General features: G+C 40.4%; 1 protein-coding gene across 2 annotated transcripts in view; it reads left to right on the forward strand.

The window, feature by feature from the left end:
* Positions 1 to 5,345: 5,345 nt before the first annotated feature.
* The window catches only part of ACER3 (alkaline ceramidase 3), a 132,250-nt gene continuing 112,459 nt past the window's right edge, over positions 5,346 to 25,136 (forward strand). The window contains exon 1 of one of the 2 annotated variants that reach the window (XM_040964438.1): positions 5,346 to 5,513. In XM_040964438.1, coding sequence (XP_040820372.1) covers positions 5,411 to 5,513 — 103 coding nt within the window. In that variant the 5' untranslated portion in view covers positions 5,346 to 5,410. The remainder of the gene's footprint in view (positions 5,514 to 25,136) is intronic. The other variant, XM_040964439.1, reaches the window with a different exon arrangement.

The following is a 25,136-nucleotide window of genomic DNA, read 5'->3' on the forward strand; positions in this document are numbered from 1 at the left end:
ATATCTAACCTCAGGATGACAGTGGCATCATCTGTAGATGAGGGTTCAGTGGAGTACTCAAAGAATGGTTGGATTAAAAAGATAATCCTAATGAGTATCCAGAAGAGGATGATGCAAGGGCTGGTGGTTATAATTATCCTTAACACCCATTATAGTCCCTGGGATGTTCGCACTCCCCTGTTGCTTAAAGTTGTGGTTGATGTGTAGGAGGGGTTCATTAAATATTTATTGGGAAATGAATTTACTAACTTGCTTCCTTAGTGTGTTATGTCATTTCACCAGTTAAATTACTGCCAGATTCAGAAGACAGGAGCCACACTACTCTTCTCTGTGCTCCCAACACAGAAGCTAAGTCTGGGTTTATCCTAGATGTCCAATTCACTTTTGCTGTTTCCAAGTCGAGACACAAAGTTTCACACTGCAGTTAGGAGAGTAAATGTGGGGATGGAAGACTTCTCTCTATATAAATATTCTTAAATAAATACTAGCAAATCATTAAAAAAATAGGTTTTATGAGAAAAACTCAAGTATGCTCAATTTTCCCTTTGCTTGTTGGCAGCATGATACCCTCTGCTCCCCTGAGGAAGCTTTCTTCTTCAAAGTAATGAAGTCATTGAATTCATCTTATTCTGTTCTCTTTCTCACTCCCTTTTTTTTTTGCAATTAATTCAGAGCTAGTACAGGGTTCAATAGGTTAACCCCGCCACCTGTAAGTGCCAGGATCCCTTATGGGTACTGTTTATGCCCTGTTTCACTTTTGATTCTGCTCCCTGCTTGTGGCCTGGGAAATCAGCAGAGGATGGCCCAGATCATTAGGACCCTGCCTCCACGTCAAAGATCTGGAATAAGCTCCTGGCATCTGGCTTTGGATCAATTCAGCATGGTTACTGCAGCCATTTGGGGAGTGAACCAGTGGGTGGAAGATCTTTCTCTCTGTCTCTCCTTATCTCTGTAAATCTGTTTTTCCAATAAAAACAAATAAATCTTTAAAAAGTTAATTCAAACATGATGACACTGAAGCTTAGCAGGGTTAATAGGCCAAAGTGACAGCTTATTAAGAGGTGAGTTTGGAAAGCAAAATAATGTTTGTCTCATTCTAGAACTGATAATACTTAGCCATGTTGCCTGATTGCTTCGTTAAAAAGGCTTGGTTACTTAATCTGAGAAACATTTACAAATTTGCTTACATGCCAGCCTAGTGCTTGGCAGCAGGAACATAGAGACTTATAGGTGACCCTTTCTCTAATAGCTTAAGCTGCATTGTGTGTAGAAACTAGTCACTTGGCAGTGAGTGCACAGTGTGGAAAGTGCAGAGTGTTAGGGGGCAAGGAGCAGAGCTGCAGCGTCCATCAGCCAGTATGTGGTCTGGCTCTCGGTCCAAGCCAGGCTGGACTAGGCTGCCACATCTGCTGGCAAGTTCCAGGATTGGGTGCGAGTCATGTCAGACTGGACTGTAGTAGCTCCTGGCAGGTACAGGATCTGGTGCTGGGAACAGTCCTGGTAGGGGAACTGTGGGCACCTGCTGCTGGGCTGCAGCTCCTGCTGGTGAGCAAGAGAGCCAGAGCTGGGAGTGGGCTGGGCTGAACAAAGTGATGGCATACTGGCATACTTGTGAGCAAGTTATTCTGAGCTAAGTTATAACACCCATAGTGTGTACAAGAACACCGAAGTCAAAAATTTTGTCTTTTAATTCCATCTACCCACAATTTTTTCCCACAATTTTTTAAGGTATTCGCGTAAGTACTATATTAGTCTATTCATGTAACATTCAAAAATATGCAAAGTGTATGTTCAGTTACACATTCAAGTGATAAAAGTATATGGAGGAGTAAAGAAATGATAAAAACAAAATTTAAGCAGGTGTTTGCTCTGAGGGGTGGGTGTAATAATATTGGAAAAGTATCCCCAGAGTGCAAGGAGTCAGCTAAGATCTGTTTCTTACTGAGTGATGGCTATGTTAAGATTGATCTCATTCTGGATACTACACATGTGTTGCATACATTATATTTACATATTTCTTAATAAAACATTTTTAATCTGTTCTTTTAATTTTTCTGTAACAATCAAGCATTAAACAAGAGGTTGTGAATAATAAATGAATGTCATTTTTAACATTCTCATTCTTTGATACCTTTCCTGGCCGTTGTCTTCGTATATCAGCCATCACAGCATATTTACTGAGGACTTGTTCTGAACCAAGTTTTCTTGGGGAGACAATGGTGAGATATGGTCAGGACTGGGCTAGGACAAAGTCAAGAGCCAGGGCCTCATGCTGAGTCTCACCCTGGAGTGACAAGGACCTAACTGCCTTAGCCATCACCTACTGCCCCTCAAGGCACCCATGAACAGGAAACTGGAACCAGGAGAGGAGCTAGGACTTGAACCTGGGACTTTGGATATGAGATGCAAGCATCCCAAATGACATCTTAACTTCTAAACCAAACTCCTACCTCATGGTGGTGGCAATAAGAGTGATTTCCTTTTTAGAAACTTTCAAACTAAGAATTTATGTTTTTTAAAAAAAGCTTCATTAAGATATAATTTACATATCTCATGGTTCAACCATAGGGGAAATCCCAGAGTCTATGAAATAGCACCATATAAGTAAAAATAAAATAGAAGAGAAAAAAGGTATATAACTCAATGGGACAGTTTTGCATATTCAAAGAGTTATACAGTCACCAACACAGTCTAAGTTTAGAGTATTTACCTCATTGTCAAAAGGGATCTTATACCCATAAGCAGTTACATTGTGTTCCTGTTCCATCTCTCAACCCTATGCAGCAGCTAGTTTAGGTTCCATCTCTACAGATTTGCATGTTCTGGATGTTTCATACAAATGGAATCACACAGTGTGTGCCCTTTTGTGTCTGGATTCTTTGCTATAGCATACAATATTTCAATATCCATCTATGCCATAGTATGTGTAAATATTTCATTCCTTTTTATTATCAAATAGTATTTTATCATACAGACATACCATATTTTTCTTTTTCAAGATTTTATTTTTCTTTTTTATTTGAAAGGCAGAGTTATAGAAGGAGACAGAGGAAGACAGAGAAAGAGAGATGTTTCATCTGCTGGTTCACTTCCCAAACGGCCTCAATGGCCAGAACTAGCTAATCTGAAGCTAGGAGTCAGGAGTTTCCTCTGGGTCTTCTACATGGATGCAGGATCCCAAGGACTTGGGCCATCCTTTGCTGCTTTCCCAGGCCAGAAGTAGGGAGGTGGATTGGAAGTGGAATAGCTGGGACTCTACCAGAGCTGATATGGTACGCCAGCACCCACAGTCAGAGGCTTAGTCTACTATGCCATATCACATGTCCCCTTACCATATTTTATTAATCTGTTCATCAACTGATAGACATTTATTTTTTCCACTTTCTGGCTATTTAGATAATGCCGCTAAAAACACCATTGAAAACTTTTTTTTTCTGTGTGTTTGGATTTTCAATTCTCTTGGTATATACTTGGGAGTAGGATTGCTACGTCATATGATAACTCTGTCTAGCATTTTGAGGAAGTGCCAAACGTTTTCCTCACTGATGTACCATTTGAAATATCAGCAACATATGAAGGTTCCAATTCCTTTACATCCTTTCCAACACTTGTTATTATTGGTCTTTTATTATTATTATTATTATTATTATTATTATTACTGTCACCACAGTATATGTGAAGTAGCATTTCTCCATACCTCAACCCTCCCCACCATTATATATACACTCTTCTCAACTATGTAAACATCATTAAAAATAAAACAAGTTTATAAATAAGGAAAAATTTTAGATAGCCTACTATTTCTAGAAAACTCTCTGCATTTGTTTCTGGAAAACCTTGCAGGAAAAGTTTATGTATCTGTCATATTCTAGGATCAATTTGCTAAGAAGTTGTAGGTGCCTTGTTTCTTCTTGTCTTCTTTTTTTATCTTGACTACACCTCATTTGACTTATTGCTTTGAAAAACAGCAGTAGTATCATCCTTCATCTATATTCTTCCATTTTGAGAGTCCTGGATGCTAAGATTAAGGAATGGAGAGGCTGGTATTGTGGCACACTGGCTTAGATTATGCTGCCCCCTGTGAAGCCAGCGTTCCAAGCAGGCACAGCTACTTCACTTCTGCTTCTCCTTGTCCTACTTCCAATCCAGCTCCCAGCCAATGCGCCTGGGAAAAGCAATGGAAGTTGGCCTGAGTCCTCGGGCCCATGCCACCCTCGTGAGAGAACTGACCGGAGGCTGCTGGCTTTTGCCTGGCTGTTGCCATCTTTGGGGGAATGAACCCACAGTTGGAAGTTCATTCTCCTGTCACCCTCACCCTGTATCTCTCTATCTTTTGAATCAATCAACCAATGGATCAATTGATTAATATTTTTTAAAAGGTAAGAGAAAGCAAGATGCCAAATTACTATAGTATCACAGTAGGATGTGAGCAGTGGTCAAAGGAACTCTTAGGTATGAAAGAGGGGGATTTTTAAAGGATTTTAAAGGACAAAGTAAAGAGTTAGCCAGGCTAAGAGAAGCAGGCCAGCCCAGCCGAACTTGGACAGGAAAAGCAGACACAGTCTCAGTGACCCAGCGCAGTCCTAACTAGCTCAACACAAGGCCAGGGAGGCTGCATCGTGTTTTGACAGGATCACTCTGGCAGCTGGATGGGGTGTTAGATTGACCCGGAGGGCAGGACGCAGCCAGCGGGCAGAAAGCCCTGGATTTGGCTTCAATGCTCTGTCAAGCTGCACTCCTTTTTTTTTTTTTTTTTCTTTCGTCCGGGCTTGCAGCCCTTTCCCTTTGACCGCAAAAGACACACCTTTATCAACTTATTGCCTGAGAGTTGATTGTGGGGTGATTGTGGTGTGATTCCGGGCTCCTTTTGAGGCCTGGGGACAATGGAAGACATTGAGGCGCATTGCTGCACAAGTTTAATCAAGTAGGGGTTGGAAAGAAGCCTTTCTCCCACCCGCCCCCCCCCCCCCGTCCCAATTAAATCTGCACACACACACACACACACACACACACACACACACACACACACACACACACACACACACACACACACACACACACACGGAGGCTGAGACTCATCCTGACAGAAGAGAGCCCCAGGACACGAGGATCCCCCGACCTCCTGCCAAGGGCGTGTCTAGGCGGGCCGGCCCGCCCAGGTTTCCCACTCCTTCCTGGATCACGCCCCTGTCCCGCCCACGGAGGGAGGGGGCCTGCGGCCACCCCGCGCCCTGCCGACCGGCCCGGGCGCCCGGCGGCGCCGGTGGGCGTGGCCTCCCCGCCCGCCGCCTCAGTGACGGCGCGGGCCACGCCCCTCGGGCGTGAGGAGAGCTGGGCCCGAGCCGGCCTGGGATCCCGCCGAGCCGAGCGCAGCGAGCGGAGCGCCTGGGCGGCGGCGGCGGGCGGCGCGATGGCTCCGGCGGTGGACCGCGAGGGCTACTGGGGCTCCACGACCTCTACGCTGGACTGGTGCGAGGAGAATTACGCCGTGACCTGGTACATCGCCGAGTTCTGTGAGTGTGGCCCGAGGCGGGGAGGGAGGACGCCGGTCTGAGGGGAGCCGCCGTGTGAAGGAGGCAAAGGGCGAACCTGGCCGAGGGGAGGCAGGCCTGGCCGGCGGGCGGTGGTGCGGAGCCCTAGGCTGGGGGAAGCCGGGGGAAGCCGAGGTGGAGTTCCGTGTGTGCGGTCGGGTGAGGTGGGGAGGAGGGCGAAGAGAAGTGGGGAGCCCTCAGCTGGACCTCAGAGGAGAAAAAGCCTGAGGAGCAGGACTGGGAATTCTCCGGGGCAGTTGTGGGGACAGGCTGGCGGACGCAGCCCAAGATGAGGTTGAGAGAGGCGAGGACTCAGCTCATTGGATGAGGGCCCAGGACACCTGCTCCGCTGTTGCTACCACCACCTTAGCTCGAAGGGCACGGACAAGGAGACAGTTCCTAGTTTCTGCAACCAAATATGAAACAATTCTTACGTCTTTCCCTTCCTCTTTTTTTCTGTTCTTATCAGACCTCTTCATTCATCTCCAGGGGACAGTTTTAACAGTCAGACCCCCTCCCCCTCCACCGCGCACACACGCACAGGCACACACTCCCACCCAGGACATCTTCGGTTCCAGCCATCATCTGCCCCCTGAGTATGGGATTCCTCCACTGTCGTGGGGCACTAGAAGTCGCAGACAGAGCACCTCATCTAGGTGCTGCTGAGCTAGGCTTCCCTGAGTGCAGGGGACCTAGTCCCTGCTCTGCGCTGCCTCCTGTTGGACTTCCTGGGGTTAAGGGCTCCTCTGAGGACAGGACTTTAACTGTCTGCACCTACTGAGAATTTGAGGAATCCTCTCACTGGTGCCCTGATAGGCACCGCTGGCTGAATTGCTGGTGGTGATGGCGGTTGTTTTCCTCGATGATTATTCCTACCAGGCTAGGAGAAATCGGCCACTTCTTTTCAACTTTTGAGCGCACGATGTTTGATCTTTCTTTCAGGTACCTGCTTCAGGCAAAGTACAAAGAATATTCTTCAGCTAACCATTACTGCTTTCTTTACATTGGGTCCAAGTATCTTAGGGACATGAAGCAAAATTGCTTCTTAACTAACTTTCCCATTGTTGAGTCCTTCTGCCGGACATGTGTGTTTGGCTTTGTAGCAAAGAGGAGGATTTTGTGCCAGATGCCTCTGCTTTATTCTGTTCCAGTAATTGGCTAAGTTAAAAAAAAAAGGAAGAAAAATAGAGCTCTTTCCCATTTTCAGAACTTTAGTTTTTCATTCCTTGAAGATCGTGGTTTATGCTGAGAGCCACTTCCATCGTTTAAATGAGTAACTTTTTTTTTCTTAAATTTTTTTTATTATATTTTGACAATCGTTACATAGTTAATTAGGGTAAAAAGGTTCAAGGGCTACAAGAAAGTGGGTAAGATTATTATTTTTTCCAAATTGTTTCCTTCATGTTTAAAGGGGTGTATTAAGGGAGAAGGCCCACTCAATTTCCCACCCTCCCCAGGTCCCAGATGTAGGGCATGCTCTGAGGTTCTTGTTCAAGTGGTTTTGATATTTCAGTAGTTATGAATCACTGCCCGTCTTGCCACTCCAAGCACAATGAGGTCTTTGAAGAATCCACTGATTGACATAGTCCATCACAGAGTCTCTGTTTGCCCCGTATTTCGCTGCCAAGATATAGCTGAGATGGTTGGTTGACCTGTTCTGTCTTCTGTCTTTTCTTGGTTAGGGTTCTGAGTCCGGCATTTCTATTGGGGATATCTCCAAAGAGACTTTGTCTGAGGTGTTCTCAAACCAGATTCTTGTATGTGCTAGCCAGTACAGGGCCCGGCACAGTCCATCGCCCCAATCAGCTGGTGGTTGCAATTGCTGGGTTGGTTCTGTTTTCACTCCCAACTTCCACTGGAACCAATGGGTGTTGCAGTCCAGCTTGGTTCTAAATGAGTAACTTTTACATAATAATGGAGCTGTATGAGCAAAGGGGTCACTTGTAATTATCTGACAACCTAAATGCTGACAAAGGAAGCAGTTCACCAATTTATTGTTCAATCACTTTGCAAGCTCATTCTTGGTTCAGAGAACTGTGACTATGAGGGGAAGGACTTGAAAACCATGCTTTGTGAACTGAATATGTGTAATATGGAAAAAAGAAATCAAGGCTTTTTAAATATTAAGCGAGCTTTCAATAAGAACAATTAACTTTATGCATTTCTCCAAAATATGGAATTAAGGAAGATGAGTCAAAAATAACTGTACAGGAGTTTTGTTTTGGCTAATAAAAATCTTTCTAACCAGATGTATAGTCAGAGCTGGTTGGTGGAGGGTAGAGGGCATTCTGTCACTGAAAGTGTTAAAACAGTCATTGCTGGACCAACTCTTGTGAATATTTTAGGAGGAATGAATTCTTTAGTAGCGAAAAGGAGCTGGCCTTAGGTGGCTTTAGATCCCTTGCAGTCTTATGGGTCCACAGATAGTAATTACTTAGTTTAGGACCAAGATTTTGGATTTGAATCAAAAGAGAAAACTGGTACTTAAGTCATGTGGACCATGAGAGCAAGATACTAATGTTCTGGCAGATAGCTCCGAGAAATGGGAAATGGCAAATGGCTTTCGTTCTCAAGGTCCTCAAAAGAGACTCTGAGCTGAAATGAAGTTTTGACTTGGGAATTAGAGGGGTTACAAGAAGAGGATGAGTGAGAACAGTTGACATCTTTTATGTGTTTGTCTTGAGTGAAAATTATCTGAAGGAAGTTGAGGTCAAGTCTTCTGACTGTACCAAGTGGTGGATGTCTGTCATATCTTGGAGTAAGAAAATTTATTTTTGGGACCAGTGAAATGGCTTAGCAAACTAATCCTCCACCTGCAGCATTGGCATCTAACATGGCTGTTGATTCATGTCCAGCTACTCCACTTTAATCTAACTCCCTGCATATAGCTTGGAAAGCAGTGGAAGATGACCCAGTTTCTTGGGACCCTACACCCATGTGGGAGACCTGGAGCAAGCCCTGGGATCCTGGTTTTGGATCGGCTCAGCTTCAACTGTTACCGCCATTTGGGGAGTGGACCTGCAGATGGAAGATCTCTCTCTCCTTCTCTCTGACCTTCTATCTGTAACTCTTCCTTTCAAATAAAAATAAATAATCCTGGGCTTGGCGCCATGGCCCAGCAGCTAAAAGTTCTCACCTTAAATGCGCCAGGATCCCATATGGGTGCTGGTTCTAATCCCGGCAGCCCTGCTTCCCATCCAACTCCCTGCTTGTGACCTGGAAAAGCAGTCGAGGACAACCCAAAGCCTTGGGACCCTGCACCCGTGTGGGAGACCCGGAAGAGCTCCTGGCTCCTGGCTTTGAATTGGTGCAGCTCTGGCCACTGCAGTCACTTGGGGAGTGAATCATCAGATGGAAGATCTTTTTCTCTGTCTCTCCTCCTCTCTCTATATATCTGCCTTTCCAATAAATATAAATAATTTAAAAAAAAAGAAACAGTCCTTTTTTTAAAAAAAACTATGCTGACTAGCAATATGCTTAAAATATTAAATGTGCAAAGCAAATGTCTCATGATATTTTTATCACTGGTAAGTAATATTATGAGTTTGAAGAATTGCATGTTTGGATATGGCATGTTTAGATTGGTTTTTAGTCATTATCAGTACCTGAAAAACTTTTTTCTACATTACTCTAAAGTAGCTTAAATCCTTTTTCTTTGAGCAGGTTATAAGTAGTAGGGGAAATGGTACAAGGTCTTTCTTTAGTTATGAATAATAAGCTTCTTAGTGTGTCTGAAATTGTAGATACAAAAAATTCTCATTTTATTTAATAGTGTAGAACTATACAAATGACCATGCCAGTTAAAACCAAGCAAAGCAAAATCAATAATCACTGGGAAACATTACCTTTGGTCTGTGACCTTTAAAAGTTTTTCTCCAGGGGCCAGCATTAAGGTGCAGTGGGTTGATTCAATGTCATAGAGCTAGTTCAAGTCTTGCCTACTCTTCTTTTGATCCAGCTCCCTTGCTATTACCCTTGGGAAGGCAGCAGTGATGGTTGGTACTTGGATCCTTGCCCTCATGTGGGCATAGGGATGGAGTTTCTGGCTTCTGGCTTTGGCCTACTCTAGCCCTAACTGTTACAGCCATTTGGACAGCAGGCGAAAGATCTCTATGTTTCTTTACCTTTTGATGAATAAATAAATCTGAAGGAAAGTTTTTTAGTTAAGCATTATAAACATTCTTACTGTTGTTTGCAAATATATAGGGAAGTAAAAAAAGTAAAATTTTATTTTGTCCACTGTGACTTGAACATCAATTTTAAACAAAGCCATGTGAGTTAAAGTGTTTTGCTTCTTTGTAAAATAACAAGAGAAGTTTCAACAGTGATTGCCTTCTCATCAACTTTTATGGAATCTTTTTTGTGCCCTGGTTTATCCTTTCTAAGTTTGTATCAGCTTTTAATAGTTTGTCATTTGCACTTTCATTATTGTGAAAAATCTCTGAGAGTTCCTATAATGCAACTTTTTTTTTTTTTGCAGTTTCACTCCTTGGACATTTATCTTTTTGACCACAACTTCTTTGTTCATTTGCCTTGATAAGCTTGCAGTTGCTAAGTTTCCCAAGCAGCATACTGTAGAGTCTCTTAAATTGTAACAGTGTCAGCAATTTCACAGTCATCCATTTCATCTATAACTCTGTTTATGTTTGATTAGAATTTCACTTTTGGCAATATTAACTTTTTGTTTCTCCGCTGTTCTTTTATCATTATTAGCCAGAATCCTCTTGTTTTTGTAAAATATTACAGAGGTTTGTTCTTGGAGATGAGTAGGCAACTTCAGGAGCTACATGCTTTGCCATCTGTACATGAAATGAAGTAACTGAGATGAATAGTTTGATGACCAACAACTTTGTAAAGAACTGACTTGGTTGGTGATCATGATGCTCCTCTATTTGTGAAACAATTTATGTACTAAAAAAATTAGCAGCAAAGTTTGTTCTGTACTCAGTTAACATCTGGTGATAATTGAACTTTGAACTTTAAAAAAAATTGAAAATATCTCATTATGCTTTTTGGGGGTCTCTCATCAGTCTGAGGAGGTAAACTCGTTGGTAAAACTTTCATGGATGGGGAGAATGAATAGTAATTTCTTGACTATCTAGCCATCTCCCTTTTATTCCTGGGCTAGGATGACTCAAGCTAAATATGGTTCTTTTGCATAGGTTACTGTTCTTCTATTCAGGGAAACTGAGCAGAGGGAAAGCAGGACAACCTTTAATCTTTATATATTTTTTCCTTTGAGTTTCACCTTTGTGAGGAAAAAGGCTTTCCTTTCCTTGCCTCAGCAGCACAAAACAACAGCAGCTTAACCAGCTGCCTCTGGCATACACACAGACCACAAAAGGCATTGGGCTGCTGGTAGCCCTTTGCTCTCTTTCTTCTCCTTTCCTTTTTCAAGCCCCTTCCTAATGTTTTCCCCGAATAGTAAGAGACTCTAGTAATGGACCACAAATCAGACTTCTTTTGGTCTTGAGACCCTGTGTGCTGGCAGAGGTGATATTCCTGCTACATTAAGGAATGTCATTCTTTCTCTGAGGGTCACTAATAGTCTAGCAATGCTGCCTCCACCTCAAAGCACCTAAGTATCATAAGTCAATTAAAGAACAAAAGCCAAATGAAAGGCCAGTACTGTGTTCAAAGGATTAAATCTAAAGATTTAATGTATATAAAATCAAAGACCTGCCAGTAAAGTTGTTTTAGATGTAGTTACAGACATAAAAAATATGCAGATCATTTGAATAAAAGGAAAGGAAACATGCATTCTAAATAGGTTCACAAAAGCTTTAAAGTATTAATGCTGTAGGAGTCACTGTACTAGGTATTTATTTGTTGTGGAAAAACATAAAATGGTTCATATTAACCTTTTGGAAGTGTAATTACCATTCAGTTGTGTTAAGTACATTCACATTGTTGTGCAATCTACAGAACTCTTCATTTTGCAAAACTGAAACTATGCCCATGAACCCCGTTTTCTCTCCTCCACCCAGCTCTATCAACCATCTTCTACTTTATGTCTCTCTGAATTGGACTTTAGGTACCTTATGAAAGTGAAGTCATACAGTACATGTATTTTTGAGGCTGTGTTATGTCCTCAAGGCTCATCCATGTTATAACATGTTATCAGAATTTCTTTCCTTTTTAGTTTATGTGCTGCTGAGTGGAGCACAGAATTGCCTTCCTTTTAAAGACTACACTGTTCTGTTGCGCACACACACACACACACACACACCCCACATTTTCTTGTCCATGCACACATGAGTTGCTTCCAGCTCTTTCTTATTGTAAATAGTGCTGCTATGACTGTGGATAGCCACATAACTCTTCAAATTCCAGAAGTCGAGGACCTGGATCAGATGGCAACACAGCAGCTATTTTACCTTGTTATTAAAAGAAAATCTTTTATTATTTTTTTCCTGTGTCCCATGAATTCATTACTCCTATATAAATTGTAATTGTTAATGAAGTTATCCTTGTTTTAATTAATCAAAGGCACATGTAATTATCAAACAATCTCTGGTTACTGTTATCATACTTTATTGATCCATGAGATTATTTGCTTTTTATGTTATAATTCTAATCCAAAGAAAAAGCATAATGTTGTGACTATAATCTTTTTGTGAATAAATCCGTTTTTTTTAATAGTTAAAAATAGTGGATAAAAGTAATAATAGTTAACATCAATGGGATTTACAGTGCAAAATTTATCTATATATTATCTGATAGGAATGTTTAATTCTTACAACTTCTTAAAGTGACTTTTTAAGTTTTGGTATCACTTTATAAATCTGACGATTTAGGGCATAGAGGAGTTAAATCATTTATCTGAAGTTTCCAGTTTGCAGATGGCAAAATGAGGATTTGAACTCATATAGGTTAACTTCAGAGTACATTCTCTCATTCTTTTAAAATGAGATTTTTGAGGTATAGCATGCTTTCAAAGTGTATAGCTTGAAAAATTTCAACAGGTATGTACACCTGTGTGACCACCAATTCAATCATGATGTAGTCTGCTTGTATTGTCTTGAAAAAGTTACCTAGTAAAACACTCATTTCTAATCGTATTCTTTTACTGCTTAATCTTCAGGTTAGGTATTATCATAATACTAATTTTACAGTTGAAGATATTGAAGTTCAGGTAGATTAAGTAAGTTGGCCAAGATCACACACTACTAAGTGCCAAAGCTGTACTGACCCAATGTACTTAGCCATTAAACTGCCGGCTTTTTTCTCTCACCGTCTTTCTAGGCTCCATTGATTCCAAGGACCTCAAGTTGAAACATAATGATCTATCCTCATTTTAAAAATTAGGAAAGATTTGAGAAGTGAAGTCATCTTCCCAAAGTTAGGTTGCAGGTCAGCAATGAAGCCTAGACCAGGGTCCATGTTCATTACTATCGCAGCCTGTGAAATGGTGAGCTGAGGGAGGTGATGTCAGTGTTGTTGATGTCATACTGTTAATGAGTTAGCAGATCACAAGACTATCTGGGAACAAAAGGAGCCTCTAATGAGTTATTATGGCAAAGATGGCTGTCCACCAAGTACTTTATACCAGTGCTCCTCGGACTTTAATGTGCCTGGGAATCAGTCGACGAGCTTGTTAAAACACGTATTCTGGTTTAGTAGGTCTGGAATGTGCCCATAGAATCTGAGTTTCTTACAAGGTATGAGACTACACCAATGCTGCTGACCTAGGGACTGCACTTGGAAAGCAAGGTTTTATGGGTCTCAAAGTACTTTCATGTATTTTTTCCCCCTGTGATATGGAGGTGTTATTCCTGTTTGTATATAAGAAAACCAAATTCTGATGGATAAGCAACTTGTTCAAGATTGTAGGGCTTGGTACTAGAAGCTAAAATTCTGACTGTAAAAATCAAGCTGGGTATTGATATCTTTGCATACTAACAGCAGACTGAAAGCATTGTATTTGAAAAAAATTTTGAAAATGGTCTTCCCTAGCTAATTAGCTAAATTGAACTTCCTCATTTTTGACCAATTTTCATTTTTATTACCAAGTTCATACATACCAAGCCACCTTTTAAACTTAAGTTTGTAACATTTAGAGCTCTCTAAGTACTTGAAATCTATGTCTGTTTTGAGCTATAATTTTTTCCTTAGTATGTACCCAAATTTGGCATTTGATAGTACATGTTGGAAGAAATTATTACTTATTTTACTTTTTTTTTTTAATTTTAGAAGCAGTGGGAGGGAGGCAGGGGAAGAGAGCAGAAAGTGCTCCTTCACCTGCGGTCCGTGTGTTTCTTCTCTAACATGCACAACAGCTGGACTAGACCTGGCTGATGATGGAAGCCAGGAATTCAGTCCAGGTCCCCTATGTACTTGGCAGAACCCTAAGGATCTGAACCTTTGCCTGCTGCCTCCTATGGTGTGTATTTGTGGGGAAAATGGAAATGAAAGCAGGGCTAGGGCTGAAACCTGGTGCTTGGATATGGGCTGCTAGCATCCCAAGAGCATGTTAGCCACCAGGACAAACCCCTGCTTATATTGCATACTTTTCAAAATGACTTTTCTTAATACCATCCATGTTCCTAAGAATTGTTTATGCTGATATATGCTGTAGGTTTGAATGTCTCCTCTAAAACTCATGGTGAAATTTACTTGGCATTGCAAAATTATTAAGAGGTGGGACCTTTAAGAAGTGATTAAGTCAAGAGGATTCTGCCTTCAGCAGTGGGTTTATGCCATGATTTTGGTACTGATTCCTAATAAAAGGAATGAATTCAGCCTGATTTTTTTTTAAATGTTGCATGCTTGCTCACTCTTCTGCCTTTGGCGAACATAGCACAGCATAAAGACCTTCATCCAGTTGCTGGCAGTATGCCTTTGAATTTCCCAGCTTCCAGAACTGAGGCATAGTAATCTCTGTTCTTTATAAATCACTTAGTTTCAGGTGTTCAGAAAATAGACTGAGACAGTGAGTGGACATATAATTCATTTTAAAAAAAGTCATTGTTTAACATTCCACTGTAGTAATGTATTTGATGTATTCATGCTTCAAATTTTGCAGATTTTGTTGGTTCTAGGGTTTTTTTGCTATTACCAATAATGCTGTTGTGAGCATTCCTATAAAGCTTCTTGGATACACAAATAGAAGAGTTTCTCTTTGTACTTGGGAGTATAATTTTTACAATGTAGGGCATGTATGTATTCAACCTTAACAAGATCAAAAGATCTCAAACATCTTTGTCTTATGACCCCTTTCTACTTTCAAACATTATTGAGGACCTCCAGGAGCTCTGTTGGTTAAATGTTTGTATTTACTATATTAAAGTTAAAATTGAAAGGAAGTTAAATCTTTTTTTTTATTGTTGTTTACATTGTATTATGTGATACTGAACTTATCTGGAAGTTAAATCTTTATTAATCCATTTAAGATTCATGCTGGTGGGCCCAGCATGGTAGCCAAGCAGCTAAAAGTCCTTGCTTTGCACATGCTGGGATCCCATATGGGTGCCATTTCTAATCCTAGTGGCCCCACTTCCCATCCACCTCCCTGCTTGTGGCCTGGGAAAGCAGTGGAGGCTGGTTCAGAACTTTGGGACCCTGTACCTGCATGGTAGACCAGGACGAAGCTCCTGGCTTCGGATAGGTGCAGCTTCAGCCATTGCAGTCGCTTGGGGAGTGAATCAGCGGACAGAGGATCTTCCTCTCTTTCCTCCTCTCTGTATATCTGCCTTTCCAGTAAAAATAAGTACATCTAAAAAAAAAATTAGGCTGGTGAGAAATGAAATTTATCTGTGTTGTTGTTTCTGTGGTATATTCCTTTTTATTGCTGAGTAGTATTCTGTTGTGTGAATATACCATAGTTTGTTTATTCATTCTTCCGTTGATACTGTACTTGAGCTATTTTCAGTTTTTGGCAATTATGAATAAAGCTGCTGTGTATATTCTTATCCAAGTCTTATTTGTGCACATAAACTTTCATTTTTCTTGGCTAAACACTTAGGCATGGACTTGCTAGGTTGCATAATTTGTTTATACTTGACTCTATACTAGGCTATAGACCTTTTTTCCCCAAAGTGATGTGCGTACCATTTTCATTCTTGTCACGGAAATTGTGGATGTTCCACATTCTTAACATTTGGTGTTTACATTCTTAATTTTATCCATTCTGGAGTGTGTAGAGTAGTTTTACATTTTAGTTTTAGTTAGCATACCTGATAATAATGTTGAGTACATATTCATGTAGTTTTTTTTTTTTTTGCCACTCTTGTATCTTCTTTTACAAAGTGATTTTTGCCATTATTATTGAATTATAGAGCTCACTTACATATTTTGGATATAAGTATTTTTGTCAGGTGGATATTTTAGGACTGTTTCCTCCCTGTCTGTAGATTAGCCTGTTTAGCTGCGTAAAGCTTTTTCTTTTTTGAAAAAAATATTCTTTATTTTTATTGGAAAGTCAGATATATAGTGGAAGCAAGACAGAGAGGAAGATGTTCTGTCCACTGACCCACCCCGCAAGTGGCCGCAATGGCCAGAGCTGAGCTGATCTGAAGCCAGGAGCCAGGAACCTCCTCCAGGTCTCCCATGCAGGTGCAGGGTCCCAGGGCTTGGGGCTGGCCTCTACTGCTTTCCCAGGCCACAAGCAGGGAGCTAGGTGGGAAGTGGGGCCACTGTGACAAGAACCGGCGCCCTACTGGGATCCTGACGTGTGCAAGGTAAGGACTCTAGCTACTAGGCTACCACACTGGGGCCCTAAAGCTGACTTTTTTTTTTTTTTTTTTTAAGTTTTTTCTATTTGTCTCCAAGTAATTTTTCTTCTACAATCCTTTTTTTTAAAAAAATATTTATTTTTATTATTTTTTGATTGGAAAGGCGGATATACAGAGAGGAGAGACAGAGAGGAAGATCTTCCACCCGATGATTCACTCCCCAAGTGAGCGCAACTGGCCAATACTATGCCGATCCGAAGCCAGGAGCCTCTTCCGGGTCTCCCACGCGGGTGCAGGTTCCCAAAGCTTTGGGCCGTCCTCGACTGCTTTCCCGGGCCACAGGCAGGGAGGTGGAAGGGAAGCGGGGCTGCCGGGATTAGAACCGGCGCCCATATGGGATCCCAGGCGTGCAAGGGGAGGACCTTTAACCACTTGCGCCACCGCGCCGGGCTCTAAAGCTGACTTTTGATGAGGTGTTTTTTTTTTTTTTGGTTTTTTGGTTTTTTTTTTTAGTTTTTGTTTTAATTTTTAAAGTGGCATTCTGCTTCTTTTGAATTGCCTCTTCAAAAGTTTAATTTTTTAAAATTGATACATAATTGTACATATTTATGGGCTGACACTTCTATATACTGTGTAATGATCAAATCAGGACAATTAGTGTAGCGAAAAAAGTCTAAATTTTAATGGAGTGTAAGTCATATCTATTTTTAAAATATAATTGTTGCTTCTTATATCTTACCTGAAACATTTATCTGCACTTAGGTTGTGAAGATGTTCTCCTATGTTCTCTTCTAGAAGCTTTGCCATTAATAGTTGTATATTTAAGTGTGTATATGTGTGGAAGAAAACAGTTTCTCCTGAAATTTTACATCACTGAATGTGTTGTGAACTAAATGTGTGAGGTCCCTCTGCCATACGCACACACGGCAAACAAGTGATCACTTCTGTGGCTTATTCTGGCTGAGTGTCCTGAGATTCAGTTGAGTTCCCCGTTCAGATAGTGTAAGATCCCATAGGTTGAGGGCTGAGTTAAGAGACTAGCCGAACCCATTTCCATTACTAATCACCCCAGACTATTTCACCTCTGTTTCTGACCAACTGCTGCAATTTGGTGTTTGCATGACTCCCCTCCTCAGGTTCTATTAATTTACTATAGCAGCTCACAGAACTCAAGAAAGCATTTTAATTACATTCACTGGCTTACTATAAAGGATACACATCTGAATAGCAGTATAGTTCAAGGCATTTGGGAAGGGGCATAAAGATAAACTTTGTTCCAGGAACCTCCACGTATTCAGCTCTGCAAAATCCCCTAGCCTAGTGCTTTTGGGTTTTTTGTGAAAACTTCATACTATAGCTGTGATTGATCAAATGATTTGGCACGGGTGATAATTGGGTCTTTAGCTGTCCTCCTCTCTCTGACGACTGGGGAGTGGACTGACTGCCCCAACCATGACCTTCCAGCCCTTATCCTGAAGCCATGAAGGATGACTGGCTGTCACTCAACTTATTGGGAAATAGAAAGGCACATCACTTTGAAATTGCAAGTGTTTTTAAGTGCTATATGCTGGGAAATGAAGAGGAGCAGCAAGTATATATTTCAGAATATTGTAACCCATCTCAAATTGAGTGTCACATACATATGATGCAGTGGTTGAAACTGCTTTTTTCATATGCATATTGAATTACTGCAGCATCAGCTAATGCAAAAACTTTTCTTTCCTTGAGGGGTTGCTTTTTTAAAACCTTTGTCAATGATTAATGATTGCACATGTGGGTTTATTTCTAGGCTATTTTCTTTTTCTTTTTTTTTGCCTATGCTTTGCCATTACCACAGTCTTAATAGGTATTAGTAAGCCTTGAAGCCAACTACTGTGTCTTTCAACTTGATTTTTTCTAAAGATTGATTTGGATAGGCTAGGACTTAAACATTTTTATATAAATTTTAGATCCACTTTTCAATTGCTGTAGCTTTAAAAGATGTGCACAAACCCTTTGCTATTTCTCTGTTTAACAGGTGGAAATTACTTTTTCTGCCCTTGAATATGGGCCAAATGTAGCGACTTGCTTCTAAAAACTAAATGCCTAACTAAATAGACATTATAGATTGAGAACCTGGATACAGAATTATAAAAAGCATCGTCGCTTTCTTCTTGGCCTGCTTCTTGGATCATTCACTGTCAGGGAAAGGCAGCTCTCCTGTCAGGAAAAGAGGCCGAGGTGGCAAAAGAACTGAGGCCTCAGAAAAACAGGTGTGTAAACTGCAAATTAGCAATCTTTGAAGCAGATCCCGCAGCTCCTCACAGACCTTTAGGTGACTGCAGACTTGGCCAACATTTTGACTGTGTACCAATGAGAGATCTTAAGTCAAAATTGCTTCCTTATTCCTGACACTTCGAATATATGTGAGATAACAAATGTTTGATGTTTTAACCTGCTAAGTTTTTTTTTTTAAAGATTTATTTATTTATTGGAAGGGCAGATGTACAGAGAGGAGGAGACAGAAAGGAAGATCTTCTGTCTGATGATTCACTCCCCAAGTGGCCACAACAGCCAGTGCTGCGCCGAAACCAGGAGCCAGGAACTTCTTTCCAGGTCTCCCATGTGGGTGCAGGCTCCCAAAGCCTTGGGCCGTCCTTGACTGCTTTCCCAGGCCACAAGCCAGGAGCTGGATGGGAAGTGGAGCTGCTGGGATTAGAACCAGAACCCATATGGGATCCCGGGCGCGTTCAAGGTGAGGACCTTAACTATTACTCTATCGCACTGGGCCCACAAATATTTGATGTTTTAACCTCCTACGTTTTAATGTAGTTTATGCATTAACAAATTACATTAAAATGAATGCATCCATTTTTATCAAAGTAGCCTCTAGGGATTATTATTGGGATTGTGTTATATCAGTTGATCAGTTTGAGGGGAACAGATAGCTTTAAACTGTGAGTCTTGTAGCCAGCCATGGTGCATTTCCACATTTATTTAGGTCTCCTTTAATTTTTCTCAGCAGTTTTACAATTTTCAGTGTAGAGATAAAAAATATCACTAAATTTATTTGAAGGTACTTAATATTCTTGGATTCTATTACAAGTTATATTTTTAAATTTCATTTTCAAGTTATATGTTAATCACATACAACTAAATTCACTTGCTAGATATTTTTGGTCAAAACAGGTTGTCTCCAAATAGGAATTTTTATGTATTCTTTTCAGTTTTTGTGCATTTTACTTTGTTTTCTTGCAACTGTATTGTCTAATATCCATGCTGCAATATTGAATGGAGCTGGTATGAGTGGACATCCTTGACTTTTCTTTGCATAAGAAGGAAAGTACCCAGTATTTCATTTTAGACTTAATGTTAGTTACTCTTTTTGTGGATATGATTGAGGAAGTTCTTCTTTTCTTTTTTTTTTTAAAGAAACATTACTAGCATACCAAGAAGTGAAGATACATTGCAGTATGCATCTCTATTCCCAAATAAAAGAAAGGCTCCCATTAAAGCTGTTAAATGTATCTTAACAGTAGGATGCTGAACTTTTCTACCATTGTCATACCCACAATGTCATGATACACTTAAATAGCAGGATAACGGGCTTATTGGTGCTGAAGGATTATACTATTATAATAATATGAAGGGAGGTGGGAAGAGAAGAGGGTGGGAAGGGGAATGGGGAGGGTGGTAGAAGGAGAAATCCCTGAGCCTATGGAACTGTATGATGAAAAATTAAAATTGTGAAAAAAAAAAAGAAAGAAACATTTTTGGGCTGGACACAGTAGCTTAACAGCTAAAGTCCTCACCTTGAATGCGCCAGGATCCCATATGGGCGCCGGTTCTGGCTTCCCATCCAGCTCCCTGCTGTGACCTGGGAAAGCAATCTTTAAAAAAAGAAACATTGTTGATTTATTAGAGATACATAGAGAGACATTTTGAAAGAAAGAAAATAATGCCCCAATATCTGCAGCAGCCAGAGCCTGAAACTGCAAGCTGGAAATGCAGTTCCAGTCTCCCACATGGGTCTCAGGAACCCAATTCCTTGAGCCATTGCTGGCTACTTCCTAGGGCCTGCATGACAGGGAGGAGCTAGACCTGGAAATCAAACTTAGATCTCCAATATGGGATGGGAGTGTCTCAACTACTTGGAAAAACACCCACTCAGGGTGTTCTTTTCTGACCTTGCTTACAGGTGTTGAATTCTGTCAAATATTATTCTGTATCTATTGAAATCATGTAATTTTTATCCCATCTGTTAATTAATAACGAATGATTTTTTTAAAGACACGCCAGCTTTCATGTTTTCCCTTAGATTCTTTTTTTTTTTTTTGGTAGATTTATTTATTTTTATTACAAAGCCAGATATACAGAGAGAGGAGGAGAGACTGAGAGAAAGATGATCTGTCCGATGATTCACTCCCCAAGTGACTGCAACGGCCAGTGCTGCGCCGATCTGAAGCCGAGAGCCAGGAGCCTCTTCTAGGTCCCATGCGGGTGCAGGGTCTCAAGGCTTTGGGCCATCCACCTCACTGCTTTCCCAGGCCACAAGCAGGGAGGTGGATGGAAAATGGAGCTGCTGGATTAGAATCAGAGCCCATATGGGATCCCGGTGTGTTCAAGGCGAGGACTTAAGCCGCTAGGCCACGCTGCAGGGTCCTTCCTTAGATTCTTAAAAAATAATTGTAATACCTGATGTAAAATACTCATCATTTTCATCATCACTGTTATTTCTTCATTGCTTCTTTTGATAGAGTTTTTTTTTTCTTTTTGGATTGTTTAGTAATTTTTGTTTGGATTCCAGACATTGTAGCATTAGATTGCTGAATGATTCAATCTTGCTTTTTTTTTTTTTTTAAGTTTTAGACTTTATTTTGGCTAACCATTAAATTTCTGGTCAACTGCTTCTTTCAAGACTTGTTTTAAAGCATATATCGGGGGGGGGGGGCTAAATTTGTCTTTACTTTTTGGCTAAGTTTACTTCATTACTAAAACATGACCTTTCTGGGACTGCTGCTAAATCTTGTAATTGTTCAACATGATTTTCATTCTATCTGTTCACAACTTGAAGTTCTCTGTGCTAATGTGCTACAGTATTTGCTCTATTTACAGCTCTCTCTGGTAGTTATATTTTGCTCCAGTAATTCTTTTCTCAATCCAATGGAATCTCTATTCCTGTGCAATCCAGCTTTCAGCGATAGGCTCAGAGAATTCCTTTTAAATGTTTAAAGTTCATTCTCTACATAGCTTCATCCTTTGATATTCTGTTCTGTAAATCTTAACTGTCTTGGTCTATAATCTCTATGACTAACTGAAACTGCTATTCTGTACTCACATTCTTTCTATGCACCAAGATCTGGAAAGCGCTTCCTACAGAAAACTGAGGTAATCGTAGAATTTATTTTTTTCCCTTTCTTCAGGGATTGTACTTTCTGTATTTCCTAGTTGTTTAATGTCTAAAAAGAGTTTTTCTCATAACTATTGCTCTCTTTTGTACTTGTTAGTAAGTAGGACAAGCAAAGTCCAATCCCAGTTATTATGTCATGGTTGTTAGAAGTAGAAGCTCTTAAAATCACTGTAGTGTTCTGATGTCTATTCTGATATCTGTAGATTGTGGTGCTAGTCTTCTGTAAACTTACTGATGTGGGATGTGAGGAGAGTTTGGAAAAGTTGTTTTATAATAGGAGATTGGCCTCTCTCTCTCTCTCTCTCCCTCCCTCCTTCTTTTTTTCCCTTCCTCCTTCCTTCCTTCTCTCCTTACCTTCCTCCCTCTCTCCCTTCTTCCCTTCCTTCCTTTTTTCTTTCCTTTCTTTTTGAAAGAGGGAGAAGTGGTTCTGCTGGTTCGCTCCCTAAATAGCCGTTAATAGCCATAATGGCTTGGACTGAGTCAGACTGAGGCCAAGCCAGGAGCTTCTTTCAGGTGTCCCTCATGGGTACAGGGGCCCAAGTCTTCTACTGCTTTCACATGCACATTAGCAAGAAGCTGTATTGAAAGTGCAGCAACAGGAACTTAAATTCACATCCATATGGGAAGACAGCATTGCAGGCAGTGGTTTAGGCTGTTGAACCACATTAGTGGCCTGGCCTTGAGGATGGCATTTTAGGTGAAAATCCAATAGAGTAGGCTTTCATGGCTCGGGTGCCATAATCTTAAATGTGAGAACTTGCCAGGGCCAGTGTTTGTTATAATATTTTGGATGCTGCTTGGGACACACTCATATTGGAGTGGTTTTGTTTGTGTTCTGGCTCTGATCCTGATTCTTGATGTCTGCTGATGCATACACTGGGAAGCAATAATGATCAGGTCCCTAACACCCATGTAGAAGAACTAGATTAGTTTTTAACCCCTGGATTTTGCTTGCTCCTGCACCCTTTGTAGTGAGAATCTGAGGAGCAAAAAGACAGATGAGAAATTAACCTCTTTGTTTCTCTACCTTTTTTTTAAAGATTTATTTTTTATTATTTTTTCATTGGAAAGGCGGATATACAGAGAGGAGAGACAGAGAGGAAGATCTTCCGTCCGATGATTCACTCCCCAAGTGAGAGCAACAGGCCGATACTATGCCGATCCGAAGCCAGGAGCTCTTCCAGGTCTCCCACGCGGGTGCAGGGTCCCAAAGCTTTGGGCTGTCCTCCACTGCTTTCCCAGGCCACAGGCAGGGAGCTGGAAGGGAAGCGGGGCTGCCGGGATTAGAACCGGCACCCATATGGGATCCCGGGTGTGCAAGGCGAGGACCTTTAACCACTTGCGCCACCGCGCCGGGCCCTGTTTCTCTACCTTTAAAATCAATAGAATAACTAGTTTTTCTTAAGAAAGAATTGTCATTAGAAACAATATATACGTAAAATTTTAATGTTAAGAATGGTCAAAGTGAGTGAAAATAAAAGGATATATAAAATAGTTACAAAGAACAGAGCAGATATTTTGTGCTCAATGTTTTTAGAAAGTATTTTAAATAAGAAATTGGGGACTAAGGCAATATTGGTTTTAAGGAGTAAAGGGGTGGGCATTGTGGTTGGTACAGCAAGTCAAGCCATCACCTACAATGCTAGCTTCCCATCTAATAGAGCCCAGAGACTTGGCTGCCTCCCTTCAGATCTAGCACTCTACTAATATGCCTTGGAGAACAGTGGAAAATAGTTCTTGCCACCCTTGTGAGAGACCCAGATGGAGTTCCTGGGTCTTGGCTTTGGTTTGGTCTGGCTCTAACCTTGGCGAATGAACCAGTGGATAGAAGATCTCTTTCCCTGCCTATCTGTCCCTTTCCCTTTGTCTCCCTGTCACTGTGCCTTTCAAATAGATAAAATGAATCTAGAACAAAAAAAGGGAGTGAAGGTTATGAATGGGTAATGAGAAAATAAAGGAAAACTCAAAGTGATTGCTTAATGTAGATTTAGAAGCCTTGGATTAAGTAAAAAGAATCATCTTCACAGAGTCAAATTGGTAGCTAGAATATTACAACTTTAAATATTTTGCAAGGAAATTGTCAATATGTGCTCTTGTCAGTTTCTTAGAATTAAATTTTACCTCAAAAGGAACAAAAATAATTTTTAAGGTATTAATGGCTACAAATGCTTTAGATTAAGTCTTTTAAAAAGAATATGATTGCAGTATCTTAAAGTTGAAAACAACAATAAGTAATGATATAGTAATAAGTACAGAATAAATATTACTTATGTGAAATGTTTTCTCTCTGTCCTGTCACAGCAGGCTTTCAAGGACTCAAGCATTTTGATTAATTTGACATCTTAAAATAGAATTATTAGTGGGCTTCAAAGTTGCTTGTTAAGCAATCTAAAACTTGTTATCCGTCAAAAAATTTTCAAGAAGAGAAGAGAGAGGCAATAAAGTAGAAGTGAGAGAGTTTCTGTGATCTGAAGTCACTTCTCTTGAGTTTTTCTAATAAGTGCATTTTTTAAAGTTGAAAAAGACATTATATTTGCAGTTGACACAATTCTCTACTTTGGAGAACGAAAAGACTCAGTCAAGAGACTATTGGAACTCATAAGAGATTTTGGCAAGGTAGCAGGATACAAAATTAATGAACACAAATCGATGACACTGGTGTACACAAATATTTCCATGGCTGAGAAAGAAATTGTAAGTACAGTCCCCTTTAAAATAGAGGAGAGGAATCTTAAATATATAGGGACTAAACTAGCTAAATATGTGGAAGACCTCTAAGATGAAAACTATAAAACATTAAAAATAAAACAGAAGAAGACATTGAAAAATGGAGAAATTTACCATGTTCCTGAATTTGCAGAATCAATATCATTAAAATGTTCATATTACCAAAAGCAATATACAGATTTAATGCAATCCCAATCAAAATCCCAAAAACATTCTTCTCAGAAATAGAAGATACAAAAGTTCATCTGGAATACAAGAGACCACAAATATCTAAAACTATCCTGAAAAATAAAAATGAAACTGGAGGAATCACAATTCCAGACCTCAATACATACTATAGGGCAGTGGTCATCAAAACAGTCTGGTACTGGTACAGAAACAGAGATCAATGGAACAGAATAGAAACACCAGAAGGGAGCCCACGCATGTATAGTCAACTAATCTTTGACAAGAGAACTGAAAACAGTCCAGGCAAAAATTATGGTCTATTCAACAAATGCTATTGGGACAATTGGATAGCAGCTTGCAGAATTAAGAAGCAAGACCCGCACCTGTCACATTATATAAAAAATCAGCTCTAAATGAATCAGGGACCTAAATCTACACCCAGAAACCATCAAACTATTATAGGAAAATGTAGGAACTACTCTCCAAAATATAGGAATGGGGAAAGACTTCTTGGAAAATACACCAAAGACACAGGCAGTCAAAGCCAAAATAAATAAATGGGAGTACATCAAACTAAAAAGCTTCTGTATAGCAAAGGACACAAAGTCAAGAAGCAACCAACAGAATGGGAGAATATCTTTGCAAACT

The sequence above is a fragment of the Ochotona curzoniae genome, unplaced genomic scaffold, assembly GCF_017591425.1.
Source record: "Ochotona curzoniae isolate NIBS_2020 unplaced genomic scaffold, NIBS_Ocur_1.0 scaffold_3223, whole genome shotgun sequence".
Classification (NCBI taxonomy): Eukaryota; Metazoa; Chordata; class Mammalia; order Lagomorpha; family Ochotonidae; genus Ochotona; species Ochotona curzoniae.